At 37.8% G+C, this 17,460-nt stretch overlaps 1 protein-coding gene across 3 annotated transcripts; it reads right to left on the bottom strand.

The window, feature by feature from the left end:
• Window positions 1-605: 605 nt before the first annotated feature.
• On the bottom strand, window positions 606-17,460 carry LOC100750669 (interferon-activable protein 203). Of its 3 annotated transcripts, none has more exons than XM_027418917.2 (8): window positions 17,212-17,458; window positions 10,528-10,812; window positions 8,833-8,945; window positions 7,663-7,830; window positions 5,279-5,446; window positions 3,506-3,922; window positions 1,354-1,542; window positions 606-789 (listed from the first exon to the last, which is right to left on the bottom strand). In XM_027418917.2, exons 2-8 carry the CDS (start codon window positions 10,787-10,789, stop codon window positions 754-756), a joined length of 1,353 nt encoding a protein of 450 aa, XP_027274718.1. In that variant the 5' UTR covers window positions 10,790-10,812; window positions 17,212-17,458; the 3' UTR covers window positions 606-753. The 3 variants fall into 3 exon arrangements, with proteins under 3 accessions (XP_027274718.1, XP_027274719.1, XP_035301640.1); XM_027418918.2 differs by lacking the exon at window positions 17,212-17,458 and adding an exon at window positions 16,954-17,091; XM_035445749.1 differs by lacking the exon at window positions 5,279-5,446 and having other exon boundaries at window positions 17,212-17,460.

Raw genomic sequence — 17,460 nt, 5'->3', positions numbered from 1 at the left:
ATTAAACTGCATACCACACACATTTACTCAGCAAAATGGGTCAAATCTTGTCCTGTCCTCAGCACATTAGTTTTGGAAACTACACTCAAGGCTGAATTCAAACTTCTCCTGTGTCTTATTAATGTTTTGTTTTTATTTTTTTCTCGGCAGGACACAGTCTGTTTGTTTTTGAATATGATTTGTCCTTAAACAATACACTTGAATCCTGTATTCCACAGATTTTTCTGGAGGCCAATGGCTTTTATTTTACAGCAACACTTAAATGGTTGAAAGATATTCCCAGGGAATCACTGCTTTATAGAAAATGTGAGTATTTTTTAACTTTAATATGAAACTTATAGATTACCAATTATAAAGGTTATATATAGAAACATGAAATTTAGATTAACACAAACATATATAAAGAATATAATAAAGCACAGTTTCCTAGAATTAAGAGAGGGCTGGGCTGTGGTGGCTTCAGGCCTTGAATCTCAGCAAAAGGGACACAGAAGCAGGCAGATCTCTGAGTTTGAGGCCTGCCTGGTTTACAAAGTGATTTTCAGGATATTAAAGACTAAACAGTGAAACCCTGTCTTGAAAAACGAAGAAAGAGAGAGTCAAACAAACAAACAAAGAGCTGGCTTTAATAGGTATGTATTTCAAAGGTAATATGTACATTTACATTTTGGACTTGAATCTTACATCTGCTAACATTATCCTTCGCATCCAGGTTTTCAGGAGTATGGTTCTAGGGAGCTTTTCATAACTGCATCAGTGTTGACAGACTTTCCTTCTGACATTGATGACCTTAAAGAAGAATACGTTGAGGTTAGATCAGTTGAAATGTAGATGGTTCCACACTTCTCTTGACATTCCTACGGACTAGTCAACATGAGTCACATCCGCTTTCTCACTCTGGTCTATCTCTATAATGCCTCTCTATCCTTGCAGTCAGCTTTCTTCCCTTGTTTAGACTATGAAACTAACTAGTCACTCCTACAGGCTTGAGCACAAAGTTACAGTGGAGAGGAAAGAGCTGAGGTACCCATGTTTTACCCTTTAGTCAATTTGAAAAATCAGAGAGTCAGAATTTGAAGCACACATCTTAATTATTCTGAGTTCTGCCCAATGAGATAGTTTTTATTATTTGCTAAACATTTATCAACTTTTGAGTATTTCTGAATTCATTTTCTTTATTATGATTCAAAAATCCTTACTTAAAATACAATGGAAGGAAGATTATTTATTAAATGTGCAAAACTTAATTTTCCTCCACTTGTTAGATTTTCTACACAATGCCAACAGTCAAGTTTTACTAGAGTATTAAAAAATATGATTCTTAAGAAGAATCATATTTCCCAGAGCACACACCTGCATGTAACTGTGCCTTACAGACTTCAGCTGCCATGTGTCTTCACTTGAGGACAATTCAAAGCAGACAAGTCGAAGTTTATTGCCTGGCTCACACCTGACACTGGTCAGTCGTCCATAGACCACCACTTCCATTTTCCCGGTATCATCTTCTATACCATAGTAAATGAAGTTATTCCTCTCAGTTTTCTGAAAAACAAATTAACTTTCATCTTTTCAGAATGTGTTAAAGCTTGTCACATTGATGAACAATAAAGAGTGTCAGCATAAACCTGTCCCTGAGAAGGCAAGTATGGCACCTAGTTTTAGAATCACAGGCACAAGGGCCAGTGAGATGGCTCAGTGGGTAAGGGTAATGGTGTTTGTTGGCAAGTCTGATTGCCTGGGCTCCATTACCAGAACACATGGTAGAAGGACAGAACTTGTTTGTGGATTTTCTCTTCTGACTCCACAATAGTTTCATGGCCTTTGTTTCCTCTCAACCCTCCCCAACAATATATAGAAATAACTGAAAAAATAGAATTATAGGAACAAAGGAGTTTAAGATGTTCAGGTGAGCACATCTTTTCTTGGAAATCGGTCTGGAGGTTTTGTGAGCCTAGCTTTTAATGTCTGAGCCATGAGTGCAGCCCTTGGAAGCCACTGTTAAGTTTTACCTACCTGAGGACTTCATCTGCTGGGTATCTTTAGGAAAATGAGTATCATACTAAGTACTAGTTTTAATATATCAGAATTGCTGAAGTTTTCTCAGGCTCCCAAGTAAGGGGCCAAAAATAAAAAAAAAACAAATATAAGTCAAAACCCATTCAGTTACCATTGCTGGTTCTTTAGGTATAAATATGAGGCCTGAGATAAAAGGCACTTGGTGCTCATTGTGAATCTGAGAAACATTATTATAAGTCCTTTTTTATTTACTTTATTCAATTTTTATTGAAAATAATGTTATTTTCAAAGAAAATGTTCTGATTATATTTTTCCTCTCCCTAGATAATCCTCTCCTCCCTACCTTTCCAAATCCACACCTTCTTTCTCTCTCTGTCTTAAGAGAACCAACAGGTGAATAAAGAAGACAATCCAGCTAGAATAACACAAAATGTGCAAACTAGCAGACATAAAAATGATATAGCATGAGAAACCAATAGGCAGACAGACAAACACAGCCAGCCAGATAGACAAACAGACATCCAGCCACACACACACACACACACACACACACACACACACACACACACACACACACAGAGAGAGAGAGAGAGAGAGAGAGAGAGAGAGAGAGAGAGAGAGAGAGACCTCCTTTTTAAATGGATCACTTTTGCTCAGTGCACACATGGATTCACTCTGCTCCTTCCTCACCCTCAACAGTTAAATCTACAGCATTAGTTCTGGTATTTTAGTTTGTGTCCCACTTAGTTTACTTATTAATTGTTTAAGCAGATGATCCAGCAAGTCAAAAACAGCATACATAAAAGTAAAAAGCCATGGCAGATTCTTACACAATTAATTATGAAATCACACATTGAACAAGAACACAAATGAAGTGATGTATCGCATGTAAAGAAACACCAGAACGCCATAGCATTGCTGTGGCTTGTTATAAATTGTGAAATTAAACTAGTCTGTTAAACTCCTCTTTCTCTCATTTTTTCAAACCTTAGTCACTCCTTCAAAATATCTTGATAAAACATAAAGAATGTGATAATGAGAACACATTCAATATATAATCCTGGCTTGTTGGACATGGTTTCATTTTAGGGCAGAATAATCACTTGTTTTTTTATATTCTCATCTTCTCAAACTGTATCTAAGTTATGGTTGATTCTTCATTCACAACTGAGTAAATATGGATAAGGAAGATCCCAAAGAAACAAAATCTTAATAGCAAGCATGGTATAAACTGAAGAGTGTCTGGGAATAGGATGGCTATAGGTGGATTGACACATCCAGGAAAAACGATAAAGGTTATTGAGAGATTACTTTCTTGAGGAAAAGAATGATAAGAGAATATCCCAATCTCCAAAGTAAGGAAATCTTAGACAAGTGTTACTGACATGTGTTAAGTAAGTTGTTAAGTAAGTTGAGGAAATTCCAGTGACAAGTTAAAACTTAAAATCTCAGATTGCAAAGAAATTTTATAATTAATGCAATGGCTCACCTTAATTACCACAAACTCTCCGTTCATATATGTCCCTTTTGGTAGTGAGAAAAGATCCTTGATTTTAGGGGTTGCACTGGCTCTTTGCTTCAGTGCATTTGAGATAACCATCATTTGGTTAACATTCACATCAGACACAGAGGTAGTGCTGTGTATCTCCAGAAATCCATTGGTGCCAAAATAATCAGATATTGCAATGATATTTTTTGGAAAAAACTTGTCCTTTAGGGCTGTGTTAAAAACCTTCACTCTGAAGAATTCAGTCTCAGTAGCCACGGTGGCATGGAACATCATTTTGTTGTCAATCAAATCATAAGTAAATGGTTCTGTTACTTTCAAAACCATCACTTCTTTGGGTCCATGCTGATGTCCTTGTTCCTTAGAAGGCTCCTTTGGTATGTTTCTCCTCCCTAGTTTCTGCATAAAACACACACAGGACAAACATAATTCAGGCAGATCACATTGCAAAAATCCACTGAGTAGAGTGGAGAACATCTAAACAATTCTTGTCATACTACAACATAGATAAAGAGAGAAATGGACATTTACCTTAATCACTACCTAGTGATAACAGTTATTACTAACTATGCCTGGTAGATAAAGGTATTATACTTATAGTTGTAGGGAATGAACCCAAAGCCTCCAATGCTCTAATCAAGTCTTCTATCTGGAAAAATTTTTAAGATTTCGATTACAAAACCTTGACTAAAAGTCAGATCTTTCTTATAAAAGGAATAGGTAGGCCGCCTCAGGAAGATCCCCTGAAATATTGTTAATCAGAAAGGGTTCTGGCTAGCAGCTCTTCTATTTGAATAATAGCACGAATGGAGGAGAATCCTGCCACCAGGAAAAGGTCATGGAGTCATTTTACTTTGATCCCCTGCCTCCTCAGTATCTGGCTCCATTCTGACCGTTAGGAGAGCACTTTGAAATGGAAGCAACACTGGAGAACTGAAGCAGAAAGCATGGTGGCAGTCATGGCCACCTGGCTACCAGCTCAGGGAGGCAGCAATAACTGGTAGCACTCTCTGAAATCTGACTTGGCAGCATACAGCCTTCACCCTGTGGGGGGCAGGGTTTAACTCTAATTCTTGGTGGATGTGTTCTAACATCAGGAAGTGCATTTTCAATATAACTGGCTCGGCAGATTTGATGAGGACATTGACTGGGAGATTAAATGGCAAGTTCTTCAAGGTCATGATTGCTGTAGTTATATTAAGAAAAGATCAACATGGGAACAGGAAGATGATCCCTCTGATGAGAAATGTCTGGGGGAGTTTAGTCTATCCCTAGGAGGGGTCTGAAGGTGACTCTCAGCAAAAGTGACCATTACAGATATAAAGTATTTGCTCAGTGAATAGGCAGGGATAAATACTTCCAAGAGGAAAACAGCATGTTTCAAAACACCTGCTGAGAAGGGCACAGAAAGCTGAAAATAACCACTGAAGTTGAGTCACCAGCAAAGGGAAAAGGGCTAAGAAGGAACTAAGCAATAGGGATCGATAAGGTCTTCTATTGTCCTTGTCTGTCTACCCTGTACTTTCTTCTCAACCCTAAGCAAAAAGTTGGTTGACAACATTAGAAATCATTTCATAAAAACTTATCTTTTCCATACCAGGGAGGTCATAATACAAGATTTGATAACTTAACAAGCCATTTAATAATATGAGGAAAATCTTTGTAGTAGGGGACCAGTGAGACATTTTTCCACATTTGTGGTGTGTCCAGACAACCTTAGGGAAGGGGCAAACACTGGCAATAGGAAAGTGGTACCTTATTTGAGGAATGAATGGATGGTGTTGGTGGAGGCTTTAGAGGAGTCTGGAGGCACCTGTCATCTTTTTGTGTGTTGCTTCCTGAAGGTGCTAGAGGCTGAGTCGGCTCCTGGGTGAGCTTCCTTTTCTTGCCACCTTCAGTTTTTATGGGTGTTTTTTGCTTTCTCTGAAAGAACAATGTTTCTCTTTATTGATTTTTGAAATTGAACCCCAGGGTTTGTACATGGTAAATTGTGCTTTTTTATACAATTTTATCCCCAGTTCTTAGTAATGTCTTAAGTATTAAGTAAAGCATAGTATTTTCAAGGCCATATGAACATTTGTTTTATTACTGGACTCTAAATATTTTTGTGACATTGTGTAAACTTCATTGTTAACAGACAGATTGTATAGTGTGGATGTTTGAAAAAGAATGCCCCCCCCCCTTAGACTCGTAGATTTGAATATTTGGTCACCAGGCTTCTAGAAGCTGTTGCTGAAAGTCCCTGAGGAGACTGCAGTTCACTGATGCAGTTCACAGCATGTTATTTGCTGACAATTCTTGAAGCTGGTGTTTTTTTCTGGGAAACTTCTGTGGCTATAGTACTATGATTTTGATGCCTGTGTTTTTCTGTTTCTAAACTAAATTAAGATTGAGATATTTTTAATACCACTTAATGGTTTTTGAAAATAAGGCCAAGTATATCTTTTCACTCTTCTGAAAAGAGTAATTTTACCCTGCCAGCTTTCTCCTGGGTTGAAGGAAGCATTTTAGAACATACTTAAGTATTTCTAACACCTAGCTTCCTCCCTTCCTAATAGACATAGACATTACAACTTCTCTAACAAGCTAGGTGCTGAATTTTCATTGGTCTGAGAAGGAATGCTAGCTGAAAATATCTTACAAAACTGGTCAAATATTATTTGGTTTGCTTCAACTCTTAGAGTTATTTTTTTGAGAAATGAAGTTTATAGTAAATTTGGCTTTTTTTTACTTTTCTTCATGTAAACTTTCTAATCCATCAAATATTCAATCCTTATTGTGCATACAGGGAGCCCACCTCCCCCCACACACTTTCAGGTGATGTGACTGAAATTATATGACAGGTACCATAAAAAAAATGGAGCACATAGATGGATTTTGGTGGAAGGGGATGTAGCTCAGTTGACAAAGGGCTGGACTAGCATGCCTGAAGCCCATCGGGATTCATTTAAACCTTTGTTTAGGTTTTTAAAATTACCATAATTCCAGTTAAACAAAACTTTTACACACGTGAGAAATCCTTGTGCTTCAGGCAACAGATCTAGTTATGGTCTTCATCACACTTTTATAATCTTAGAACTATAAAATTTTAAAGATTATAAATTTTCCTTTAAAAGTGAAGGTAAATTAGTATGCAAATACATTTGTATAATTGAATTGGCCCTTTTTTCTGTGATCTTTTTATGTTTTTGATCGTCCAAGGTAAGCCTTCTAAAATGCAAAAATTGCTATGAAGCTGATGCCATTCAAGTTACAATTATTACTAACTGTAGACTATTTTCCAAGAATATGTACATTTTGAATTATATTACTGTTATCATAAATAAACACATTTAATTAGATGTGCCTAAGGAGTTCCAATGCTAAATAACAGGACTCTACTATTAGAAAAGATTGAATGTTGGTCACATTGATTTTGTTCAACACATTTGGACCATGTAGTAAAATAAGATTTGTGTAAATTGCAGTCAGGATCTCAAAATATATGCCTAATTAGTGGATGGTATATGTGTATAATAGGGTATGTTAAAATGAGAGTAGATGAGGAGTTATTCCAAGGTTATGGTCATTGTAATTACATTAAGAAGGCATGGAAATGGGGACAGGATGTTGTTCCCTTTGATGAGATATGGCTGGGAGAGTTTAGTCTATGCCTGGAGGGATCTGAAGGTGACTCTCAGCAAAAGTGACCATTACAGTTATACAGTACTTGGTTAGTGAGTGGACAGGGATAAAGACTTCCAAGCGGGGAAATAGCATGTGTCAAAACACCTGCAGAATAGAAAACAGAATGGTGACAATAACATCTGAAGTTAGATCACTAGCAAAGGAAAAAGGACTGAGAAGAAACTGGGCAATAGGGATTGATACGGTTTTCTGTTTACCCTTGTTTGTCTACCCAGTACTTTCTTCTGAACCCTAAGCAGAAAGTTCATTGTCAACACTAGAAATCATTTCATAAAAATTTACATTTTCAGTCCTATGGAGGCTGTGATACTTGGTTAGATAACTTAAGGAGCTATTTAATAATATGAGGAAAATCTTTGTAGTTGGTAACCATTGAGATATTTTTCCAAGGTTATGGTCAATCCAATGATATGCTTGGGAAGGGGCAAGTCCTGGGAATAGGAAAGTGGTACCTTGTTTGTGGAACTGCTGGATGGTGTTGGTGGAGGCTTTTGAGGAGTCTGGAGACATCCTTGATCTGTTTGTGTGCTGCCTTGTGAAGGTTCTGGAAGTTGAGTTGTCTCCTGGGTGAGCTTCTTTTTATTGCCACCTTCAGTTTTTGTGGGTGTTTTTCTCTTTTTCTGAAAGAACCATGTTTATTTTTCTTTATTGATTTTCCCATGTGGGAAATTGAATCGCTGGCTTTATACATGCAAAGTTGTACTTTTCTATACAGTTTTATCCCCAGGCCTAAAAATGTCATTAGTACTAAGCAAAGAAGAATATTTACATGACCACAAGAATATTTCTTTTATTACCGGATTCTAATTATATTTCTGCAGCCTCATTCTTAAAAGTTGGATTGCATAGTGTGGATGTTTGAATAATAATGTCCTGCATAGAGTCACAGAAGTGACCAACAATGCTTGGTCACCAGGGATTGTCAGCATTAGGATGTGGGTCCTTGTTGGAGTAGGTGTACTTTGTTGGAGGAAGTGTGTCTCTGAGGTTTCAGATGCTTAAGCCAGGACCAGTGTGTCTCTATCTTCCTGCTGCTTGGAGATCAGGATGTAGAACTGTGGGCTACCCCTCTATCACAATGTCTGCCTGCATGCTGCCATGCTTCCCTCCATGACAATAATTGACTAAACCTCTGAATACAAGGAAGTGCTAATTAAATTTGTCTTTTGATAAGAGATGGTGTAATCATGATATCTCTTCGAGGCAATATAAATCCTAACTTGGAGATATATGATTGTCTAGCAGAGGAGTGGAAAAATTGCATCTATCTCGCCCTATATATCCCTGTAGTGGCCAAAAGTATTTGGTGTAGAATTACAAACATTGTATTGGTTTTTCTGTTTGTAAAATCCAGGTCACAAAACAAGTCTATTCCAGTAAATGGTCTTGAAAAAAACCACGTAGTGATTGTATGTTTGCATCATTGGGGAGTTAGACTGCACAAGTTAGAGCACATGATAAATCTGACACAAAATGAGTGACAGGTCACTATGAATTTGCTCACTTAGAGCCCTGTTCTCACTAGGACATTGGAATAAACACAGAGTTTGACATCTTTCTAAGGAATTAAGAAGGTAAGGAACTCAAGTAGAAACTTTTTGGTGGGAGACTGGCCACCTTACCTTTGAAGAGGCTTTATTTTTGTTGGATTCAACACCAGTAGGAAGAGATTTGGAACTACTGGGTTCATCTTGCTTTCCTGCAGTTTTATTTTTTTCTTTCTTTTGACTTTTAACTACAGGGATGAAGAAAACACAATAAATCCAGGGAAATGGTTAAGATGGCTGAACCTCATTCAGAATTATTTCATTTTCTTTCTTTTTTAAAAAAAATGAAATTGGTAATTCCTTCCATTTTCATTAGCAAGTTTACAGAAAGACAATGATTTCGTGTTGATATTAACAAAACCTCAATCCTTCGATTTTACCAATGTAGACTCAGGAGCCAGATGTTGGAGTGAAAGCCTAGTAGCTCACAGAGCCATAGTAAACACCCAGCTGACCTTCCTATTTCACTGGTGTCCCATAAACCCCCTTTTCCTATACTGTCTCAATGCAAAATCTTCCAAAGCCATTGTCCCTCACTTCTACTTCCTGTCCTTCTCTTTCACCATCCTCCTGGATTCCTCTTATGCTCAATGTTTTTTTCTTAATAATCCTATGTTCACGTCCTGTTAGCTGGTTGTTTGCTCTGCCTCTTGGCCTAGGGTTGACTTTATTTAATACTGTTTACAATATGCAAGCAGAAATCTATTGGCTTAAATTTGTGTGCTAGGCCTGAACCACACCAAATATAGAAAGAGTTTTTTTTTTTTTTTCAGGTAAATAATGTGATCAATGGGTGCACAGTGTGATCAAATATCCTGCCACACTTTCAAGAACTATTTCATCTGTACTCAGGTCTGTGTATTTCCTCTCTTCTGCTGCAGAGACTCCACCTGCTCAGAAGTTCTCCAGTGGTACCAAGTCAGATACAGGCATCGCCTTGAGAGATACTTTGCAAATCCCAGGTGTAGTGAACCTAGTTTCTCTATATTGGTAACTTCTGTTTTTATCATTACGACCCTATCCCTGCCCTCTTATCCCACAGACTGACTTTGAAAACAAGAAACTTTTATGGTGTTAGCAATATCTACCCTCTAAGGAGGATAGTTCCATGTCATAGAAAGAGAGAAAGAATTATGATTTGATGGTTGATGTAACAAAGTAGTAACATTGGATTTTGACTTCTATATTAGGGATATAGCTTTCTATGTAAATCAGGGTATTTTCAATTGGCAGTTCTCCTTGACTGAACCTTCTTATGCTACATTCCCAGGTCAGAGTGGTGTACCAGTATATCAAATATTTTTTTAAACCTTGTGACTTTATAAAGGGGAAATGTCTTCACATCTCTAAAATGCAGGTTTCTACTTAAGTTTTAGACCACGCATCTTAGCAGAAAATATTAATTAATGTGTAAGAGTCTTAATCTAGCATTAAATTTAACTCTATTCAAATACTTTAAATGATTTTTCATTTTTTAGTTTATAGTTTTCTATTTTTTCCATCATGTTGGATATTCTTATATCCCCCAACAACTGCTATTTATTTTATTTACCTCCAAAGCAAAAGTTGTCAATCCAGAAATATATCAATTTTCTCTGTAAGAAAGGATTTCTCGAAATTGTCAGTTTGTTGACATCTAAAATGCTTCAAGCCCTATAGTTTGTAAGGCACACAGTGGGGAAGAGACCTATCAGCTCTGATCACTGAAGGAAAATAGACAGCTTGGGGAGGGTTGAGAAGGGATAAGTGTGCAGGGTGCTCCCCTGTTACCTTTTGCCTTCTCTGTTTTCAGGTTTTTCGCAAGGCCTTTAAGTTCTTCAATGCTTTGACAAACTTCAATCAGTGTGTCCAGTCCAGCATCATTTGGGAATTTGTCTTCCATCAGGTCAGCTATTTGAAATCTGTCATAATCCTCTTGCATCTCTTTCGTTAGATTTAGTTTTTTTCTTAGTAAGGACTTGATTGTCCTAAAATGGTTATCATCTATGAACTTCATTCCTTTTAAAAGAACAATTGTCTTGTATTCACTCATTTTCTCTAAAATTATGGACAATCCTGAAAGATGAAAAATGGACATGGGATTACACACACATATAGACAATTTCAAAGCAGGGCTATTTCTATGTGAGTAAATGACAATAATTGATAAGGTGAGAGAAAAAAAAGTTTAATACAAGCTGTGCCACTGTTCAAAATGGATGTGGAACTTGTGTTTAGTAAACAAGTTTAGGAAATTCTTCCCCATTAGTCACTCTAGGTGACTTAGGCCAGTGGCGGCTGTGGTGGAAGAAAAGTGTTAGAATAAGTAGTGGTTGCAGTGTTCACAGTCGAGTCCATGATTATTGAAATCCTGGGTCCCTTTTCCTTCCTTATTTGTGCCGGAGCCTGTTCCTGGATATCTGCCTGTGGGTTTCTGGATTGTCTCATTCTAAAGTGATCTATATGCAAATGGACTGCATCTTACTACAGTGTACCTGAATGAACTATGACTGAAGCAACACGGCCCATGAGGAGCCACTGAACCTTGTCTACTAGGCTTCCCCTCAAACACCCCATCTTTTTAACATCCCATCTCTTCTGTGCTTGGATTGTGATCTTTGGGTTCTTTGTGTTCACATCTCTGTCAATTTCCCAAACATCTATATACTTTTCAGAGCAGCACCCCAGAATTTAATTCATTGGAATTGTGTCAGTAGTTTCTTAATTTTATCTTTTCAGGCTTGACTTAATGATTCTTATTTGGTCATAGACACAATTTTATACCTACAAACAAAGCTTAAATCCTCCCAAGATCTTTTAATACTTTCCTAATTTATTAGGATTATTCCTTCTGATAAATTAATTTGCTCTCTTAAAATTCTTGGCCAGTCAGTTCTCATAGAACTCCAACAAACAATCTCCAGTTAATGTTCTTGGTGTGGTTGAGACTCTACTGCTGAAGACACCCTCCTTGAGTCAGAGAACATGGAGAAATCAAGTTGATATTTACATGGAAGCCTCATCCCTACTGGCCAGATTTTCCAGTTCTAGAAAGTACTATGCCCAATACTGAAGGAACAAAACAATCATTAACTTTCCTTTGTTGTTTATCCTTGGGATACAGTAACAACCAGTATGGCAAGACTTGTTCACTGGTGCAATAGTGCCATGAAGATTTGGGGATTAGCCATCCAATTTGCTATTTGATTAAGGCCTGTATGAGGTGAAACCCATAGCTGGCATCATTACTGAGACTGCAACCCTATGACTAGACTTCTCATCATCAGAGAAATTTGTAAGAAACTAATGACAAAAATTAGAAAAATAGAAATAAAAAAAATAGACTTTCTGGAAATTGCCTAAATCCTCCAATGTAATGAATGTTCTGTGTTGTAGCTCATTCACATTGTATGTACTTCCTTGACAATCTTCAGAGGATTGACAGAGCCCAGTGTTTCAGTTTTGGAATTATGCTTCTATGAACCTCAGTTTATTTGGATATTAATTTCTAGTGCTGTCAATTGTTTCTCTATGTATTGAGAGTAACTGAACACCATCTATGCTCAAAGAAACCCAAGGATGAATAGAAGATTGACACAAGAACATATGACAAGTAGATAATGAGTATTAAGAAAAATACATACTTAGTATGCCATCAGACATTTAAAATTAGATCATTTACAAATTCAAGGAGGAGATGAAAACTGATCCTCAACAATAAAACTCTCTTCTTCAGAGCAGCTTTTAGTTTTTATGCAATACTGTTCTACAGATCCCAAAGAAAATAAAAATATAAAGTTTTTATTTAGGTTGGTTCTTGTGAAAACACAAATATTTGAAGTAAAACATGATATATAATAACAATTATGTGTAGTTTTATGGGTTCCATTTATGTGAGAAATTTCATTGTATTATTGAAGAGTCATTGCTTTTGAATTTGGACTAATTATCCAACCTCAACAGAATTTCCAGTATGTCACAATATAGCATACATGCATCAATGCTAATCCCTGCCCATCAAATTCTGGATACCAATGTGTGTCCAGCCTCACTTCTAAACAGCTAAACACTTTAAATGTTCAGTGTCTTTGAAACACATGACACCTCTTCCAAATTTCAAAGCCTTGCTAAAATATCCAATGCATTTCAAAAATATCCAAAGTCTCTCTTAAATACCCAGTGTCTCTGTAAAGCACAGAAGCCTCTCTAAAATGCAGCCTTTAAAAATTCAAAGTGTCTCAACTGTGAACTCTTACAAAATAAAAATTAATCTACCTACCTTCTTATTCCAAGAGGGGAAAACCAGGCCATACTTATATTTAAATCATAGCAAACTCAAAATACAGCAGTGTGAAAATATTCTCAGGGCTCAAAAGGCCTTGGCAGCTCCATTTCTTCTGCTCCTCCATCCTAGCACACACAGTGATTCTCCTATGTTTGTCTACCACTCTCCACACCTGCTGCCATCCTTGGTGGACATCCCATGGTGCTGACATCTCAAAAATACTGGGGTCCCCATAGCAGCTAATCTGATACTTCACCAATGTCCTTTCATGGACTTTCACAGTAACAAGACACAGCAATTCCCTATGAACCCTATGCTGGTCCTTTCTTAATCACATCCAGTTCTTCAGTATCAGCTGACCAGAATCACAGATTTGTAATTCAAAACATTGAGTTGTGTCAATTGATTCTTTAGAGGACTCTCAATCTTCCCTCTAAAATTTCCAAGCCAAACCTGCACCATCTGCATTGCCCCCTGCATTATCTTGTAAGTTCCCACAATATTTCATCAATCTGTAAACATACAATTGCTTTTATATCCCAAAGTTACAAAATTCTTTCACAATCTTTCCTAAAACAGTCATGTGTGTCACAATAATATCTCATAAACCCAGTTCCAATATCTGTCTTAGTTATAGGTTCTATAACTGGGGTAAAACACTGTGACTAAAACCAACTTGGACCGATAAGGGTTCATGTCATTTTACAATCCACATCACAGTCCTTTATTGAAGGAAATCAGAAAAGGAACTCAAGGCTGGGATTTGGAGGCAGGAACTGAAACAGAAGCCATGAGGAACTCTGATTACTTGCTTGATCCTCACAGCTTGCTCAGCATTTAGGAACAACTTCACAGGAGTAACACAGCCCCTGTGGGCTACATACTCACGTCAACCATTAATCAAGACCATGATGCTACATACTCACACAACCATTAATCAAGTCTGAGCAAGTGGGAGCTCACAGACTCCAGACTGACAGCTGGGGAACCTGCATAAGAACTAACCTGGTCCCTGACCTTGGGTGTCAGTTGGGGGCCTTTGGCCATCTATGGGGCTTCTGGCTGTGGAACCAGTATTTTTCCCTAGTGCATGAATGGGCATTTGGAGCCTATTCCCTATGGAGGGATACTTTGCTGAGTCTAGATATAGAGACAGAGGGCCTAGGTCCTGCCCCAAAAGATGTGACAGACGTAACAATCCCCTATGGGAGGCCTCACCCTCCCTGACTAGTGGATGGGCTATGGGATGGGGAGATGGTGGGGAGAATGGGAGGATAGGTAGGAGATGGAACTGGGATTGGCATGTAAAATAAGATTGTTTTTTATTTTAGTCATTCTGATAGGAGTAAGATGGTATCGCAGAGTTGTTTTGATGACTAAGGATGTTGAGCACTTTCTTATGTGTCTTTCAACCATTTTAGATTCCTCTAGTGAGAATTCTCTATTTAGTTCTGTACCCGACATTTTAGTTGGATTAGTTGGTGTTTTGGTGACTAGCTTCTTGAGTTATTTGTATATTTTGGAAATCAGCCCTCTGTCAGATATGGTTTATGCTGGAGAGGATGTGGAGAGAAGGGAACACTCCTCCCCTGATGGTGAGTGTGCAAACTTCTATAACCACTTTGGAAATCAGTATGGTGGTTCCTCAGGAAAATGGGAATCAGTCTACCACAAGATCCAGAAATTCCACTCTTAGGCATGTACCCAAAGATGCACATTCATACAACAAGGACATCTGTTCAACCATGTTCATGGTAGCATTATTTGTAATAACCAGAACCTGGAAGCAATCTAGATGCCCCACAACTGAAGAATGGATGGAGAAAATGTGGTCCATTTACACAATAGAGTACTACTCATCGGTAAAACAAAACAATGGAATCTTGAAATTCAAACACAAATGGGTGAAACTAGAAGAAACCATCCTGAGTGAGGTAAGCCAGTAACCGAAAGACAAAAATGGTGTGCACTCACTCATATATAGATTTTAGACCTATAACAAAGAAGTAGTACCCTACAATCCACACCATCAGAGAAGCTAGGAAACAACGAGGACTCTAAGAGAGACATACATGGTCCCCCGGAGATGGGGAAAAGGACAAAATCCCCTAAGCTAATTGAGAGCATAGAGGGGGGAGAGGAGTTAAAAGAAAGAGAAGGGGAGAAGAGGACAAGAGAGAGCAGGAAGATTGTCAGTGGAAGAATAGAGGAGAGCAAGAAAAGAGATACTATAATAGAGAGAGCCATTATAGGTTTAAAGAGAAATCTGGCACTAAGGAATTGTTCAAAGATCTACAAGGTTGACCTCAACTAACAATCTAAGCAATAGTGGAAAGGCTACCTTAAAAGCCCTTCTCCCATAATGAGATTGGTGACCTTACACACCACCTGAGAGCCTTGATCCAGTAGCTGATGGAAGCAGAAGCAGATACCCACAGCTAAGCACTGAGATGAACCCTGGAACCCAGTTGCAGAGAGGGAGGAGTGATGGGCAAAGGTGTCAAGATCAGGCTGGAGAAACCCACAGAAACAGCTGACCTGAACAAGGGGTTGCTCATAGACCCCAGACTGATAGCTGGGAAACCAACATAGGACTGTTCCAGAACCCCTGAACAAGCCTGTCAGTTTGAAGGTCTGGTTAATCTATGGGGCCTCTGGTAGTGGATCAGTATTTATTCCTAGTATATGAATGGACTTTGGGAGCCCTCTCCACATAAAGGGGTACTCTCTCAGCCTAGACACACAGGGGAGGGTCTACATCCTGCTCCAAATGATATGATAGACTTTGAGCAGAAAGGGGATGGCATGGGGGTTGGTGAGGGTTTGGGGAGAAGGGGAGGGTGAGGGAACTGGGATTGACATGTAAATGAAGCTTGTTTCTAATTGAAATACAAAAGAAAAAAAGAAGTGCAATGGCTATGTTAAAACAAAAACAAAATAAAATTGTTTTTAATTTAAATACAAATTAATTTAAAACAGAATATGCCCTACACAATTTTGAATGAAGCATTTTCTCAACTCAGACATCTCTTGCAATATAATTTTATTTTGTGTCAAATTGACAAAAATTCCAGAACATAACCTAGAAAGAAATAATATTTTAACTTGAATTTCTATATCAGTGATTGTGTATGGTATTTCTTAGTATTTTATGTCTCTTCATAGGATCATAATGTCACAACATAACATATGTTTTATTCCCAATGTGCAGATGCACACAAACCCTCTCATGTAAATTGAAAGAGCAAACTGATGTGTGAACTTGAGAAGATGCACAGTAATTTGACAGATGCAGCAGAATACTTTTCAAATACTAAATTAACAAGATATAAAGCCTTGGAAATTTTAGAATGTTTTAGAAACATATGTGATACACCTAGAGATAACCTTACACACATATATGTCTCATGTCAACTTCTAAAATACTCTGTTCAAGTATACATTAAGGACTCTAGAGGGTAAGTGAGACCCCTTTAAACATTCTAAAAGTAGGTAATAGAAATATATTTCTAAATAACTCTCCATCAGCCCCTTACATTTTCCACCTTAAAATTTTTTAAAAAATTACACACTAAAATAAAAGAAAACAATAACTTTCAAGATGGCAGAAACTAACTCATTATGGTTGAGATACTGCTGATAAAATAGATAATGATAAATACATCTGAGGATGATCAAAAAAACATGTACTTGAATAACTGTGGGAATCTGTGGAACTTTGAACTATCATGCTCATTGTTTCTCATGTTAGTCAATATCGGAATAGCTCCAGGCCCTGATACATTTTCACTAAATACTATTTCACAGTAATTTTTTAAAATCACTATCCTAATCATTACCCAGTAAATCACCAAAGCCAACAGGTTCCTTCTCTCTCTCCAGCCAAGATAACTAAAAAGCCTTCTTTTCATTTTCCATTTCTTCATACTTACACTTAGAAAGTTATTTTATTATCAGCCATGATCAAAATGCATTTTTCGTGGTTCAAGGCCCAGTAAGACTGCAGTAGCAATGTCTGCCGTCTTCCTAGTGAAGCACTAGAAAATAGGTGTTGTGGGTTTACTCCCCGGAAAGCAGCTGGCACCAGCACTGTTCCCTCCAATCTCCTGAAGGAAGCAGTTGTGATTTTCCCTGTCCCCTAATGGGTTCCACAGAGCTCTGAACTCTCTATAGCAGGGGGCAGGACTCACCTTCTTGGAAATTTCTTCAGCAGTGCCCAGATCCTAGTTTGTCTGCAAGGCAAGAAGCAGGGCAAGTTCTATTTGAATAAGAAGATTAAACTCTCAGTTTGAACAGGGATGTTGCAATCCCTCAACTGCCAAGAACATGAAGGATTTTTAATGGTGGGAAGAATGACAGGGGTCAGAGTCATTTCACTTCATTTCAAGTTGCTCAACCTTGAATGTCTTGCCCTCTGTTATTCCTGGGAGAGGAGGGTT

The sequence above is a fragment of the Cricetulus griseus genome, chromosome 5 (genome assembly GCF_003668045.3).
Source record: "Cricetulus griseus strain 17A/GY chromosome 5, alternate assembly CriGri-PICRH-1.0, whole genome shotgun sequence".
Classification (NCBI taxonomy): domain Eukaryota; kingdom Metazoa; phylum Chordata; class Mammalia; order Rodentia; family Cricetidae; genus Cricetulus; species Cricetulus griseus.
The sequence above is the reverse complement of the archived record's forward strand: the minus strand, read 5'-3'. Positions and strand labels throughout refer to the sequence as shown.

Coding starts and splice junctions, on each gene's coding strand:
- LOC100750669 (XM_027418917.2), bottom strand. CDS start 10,789: ATGAGTGAATACAAGACAATTGTTCTTTTAAAAGGAATGAAGTTCATA. Junction 5,447..7,662: donor CCAGCAGTTCCACAAACAAG/GTACCACTTTCC, acceptor TTGTTCTTTCAG/AGAAAGCAAAAAACACCCAT. Junction 3,923..5,278: donor CCATTCATTCCTCAAATAAG/GTACCACTTTCC, acceptor TGTTTTATGCAG/AAACTAGGGAGGAGAAACAT.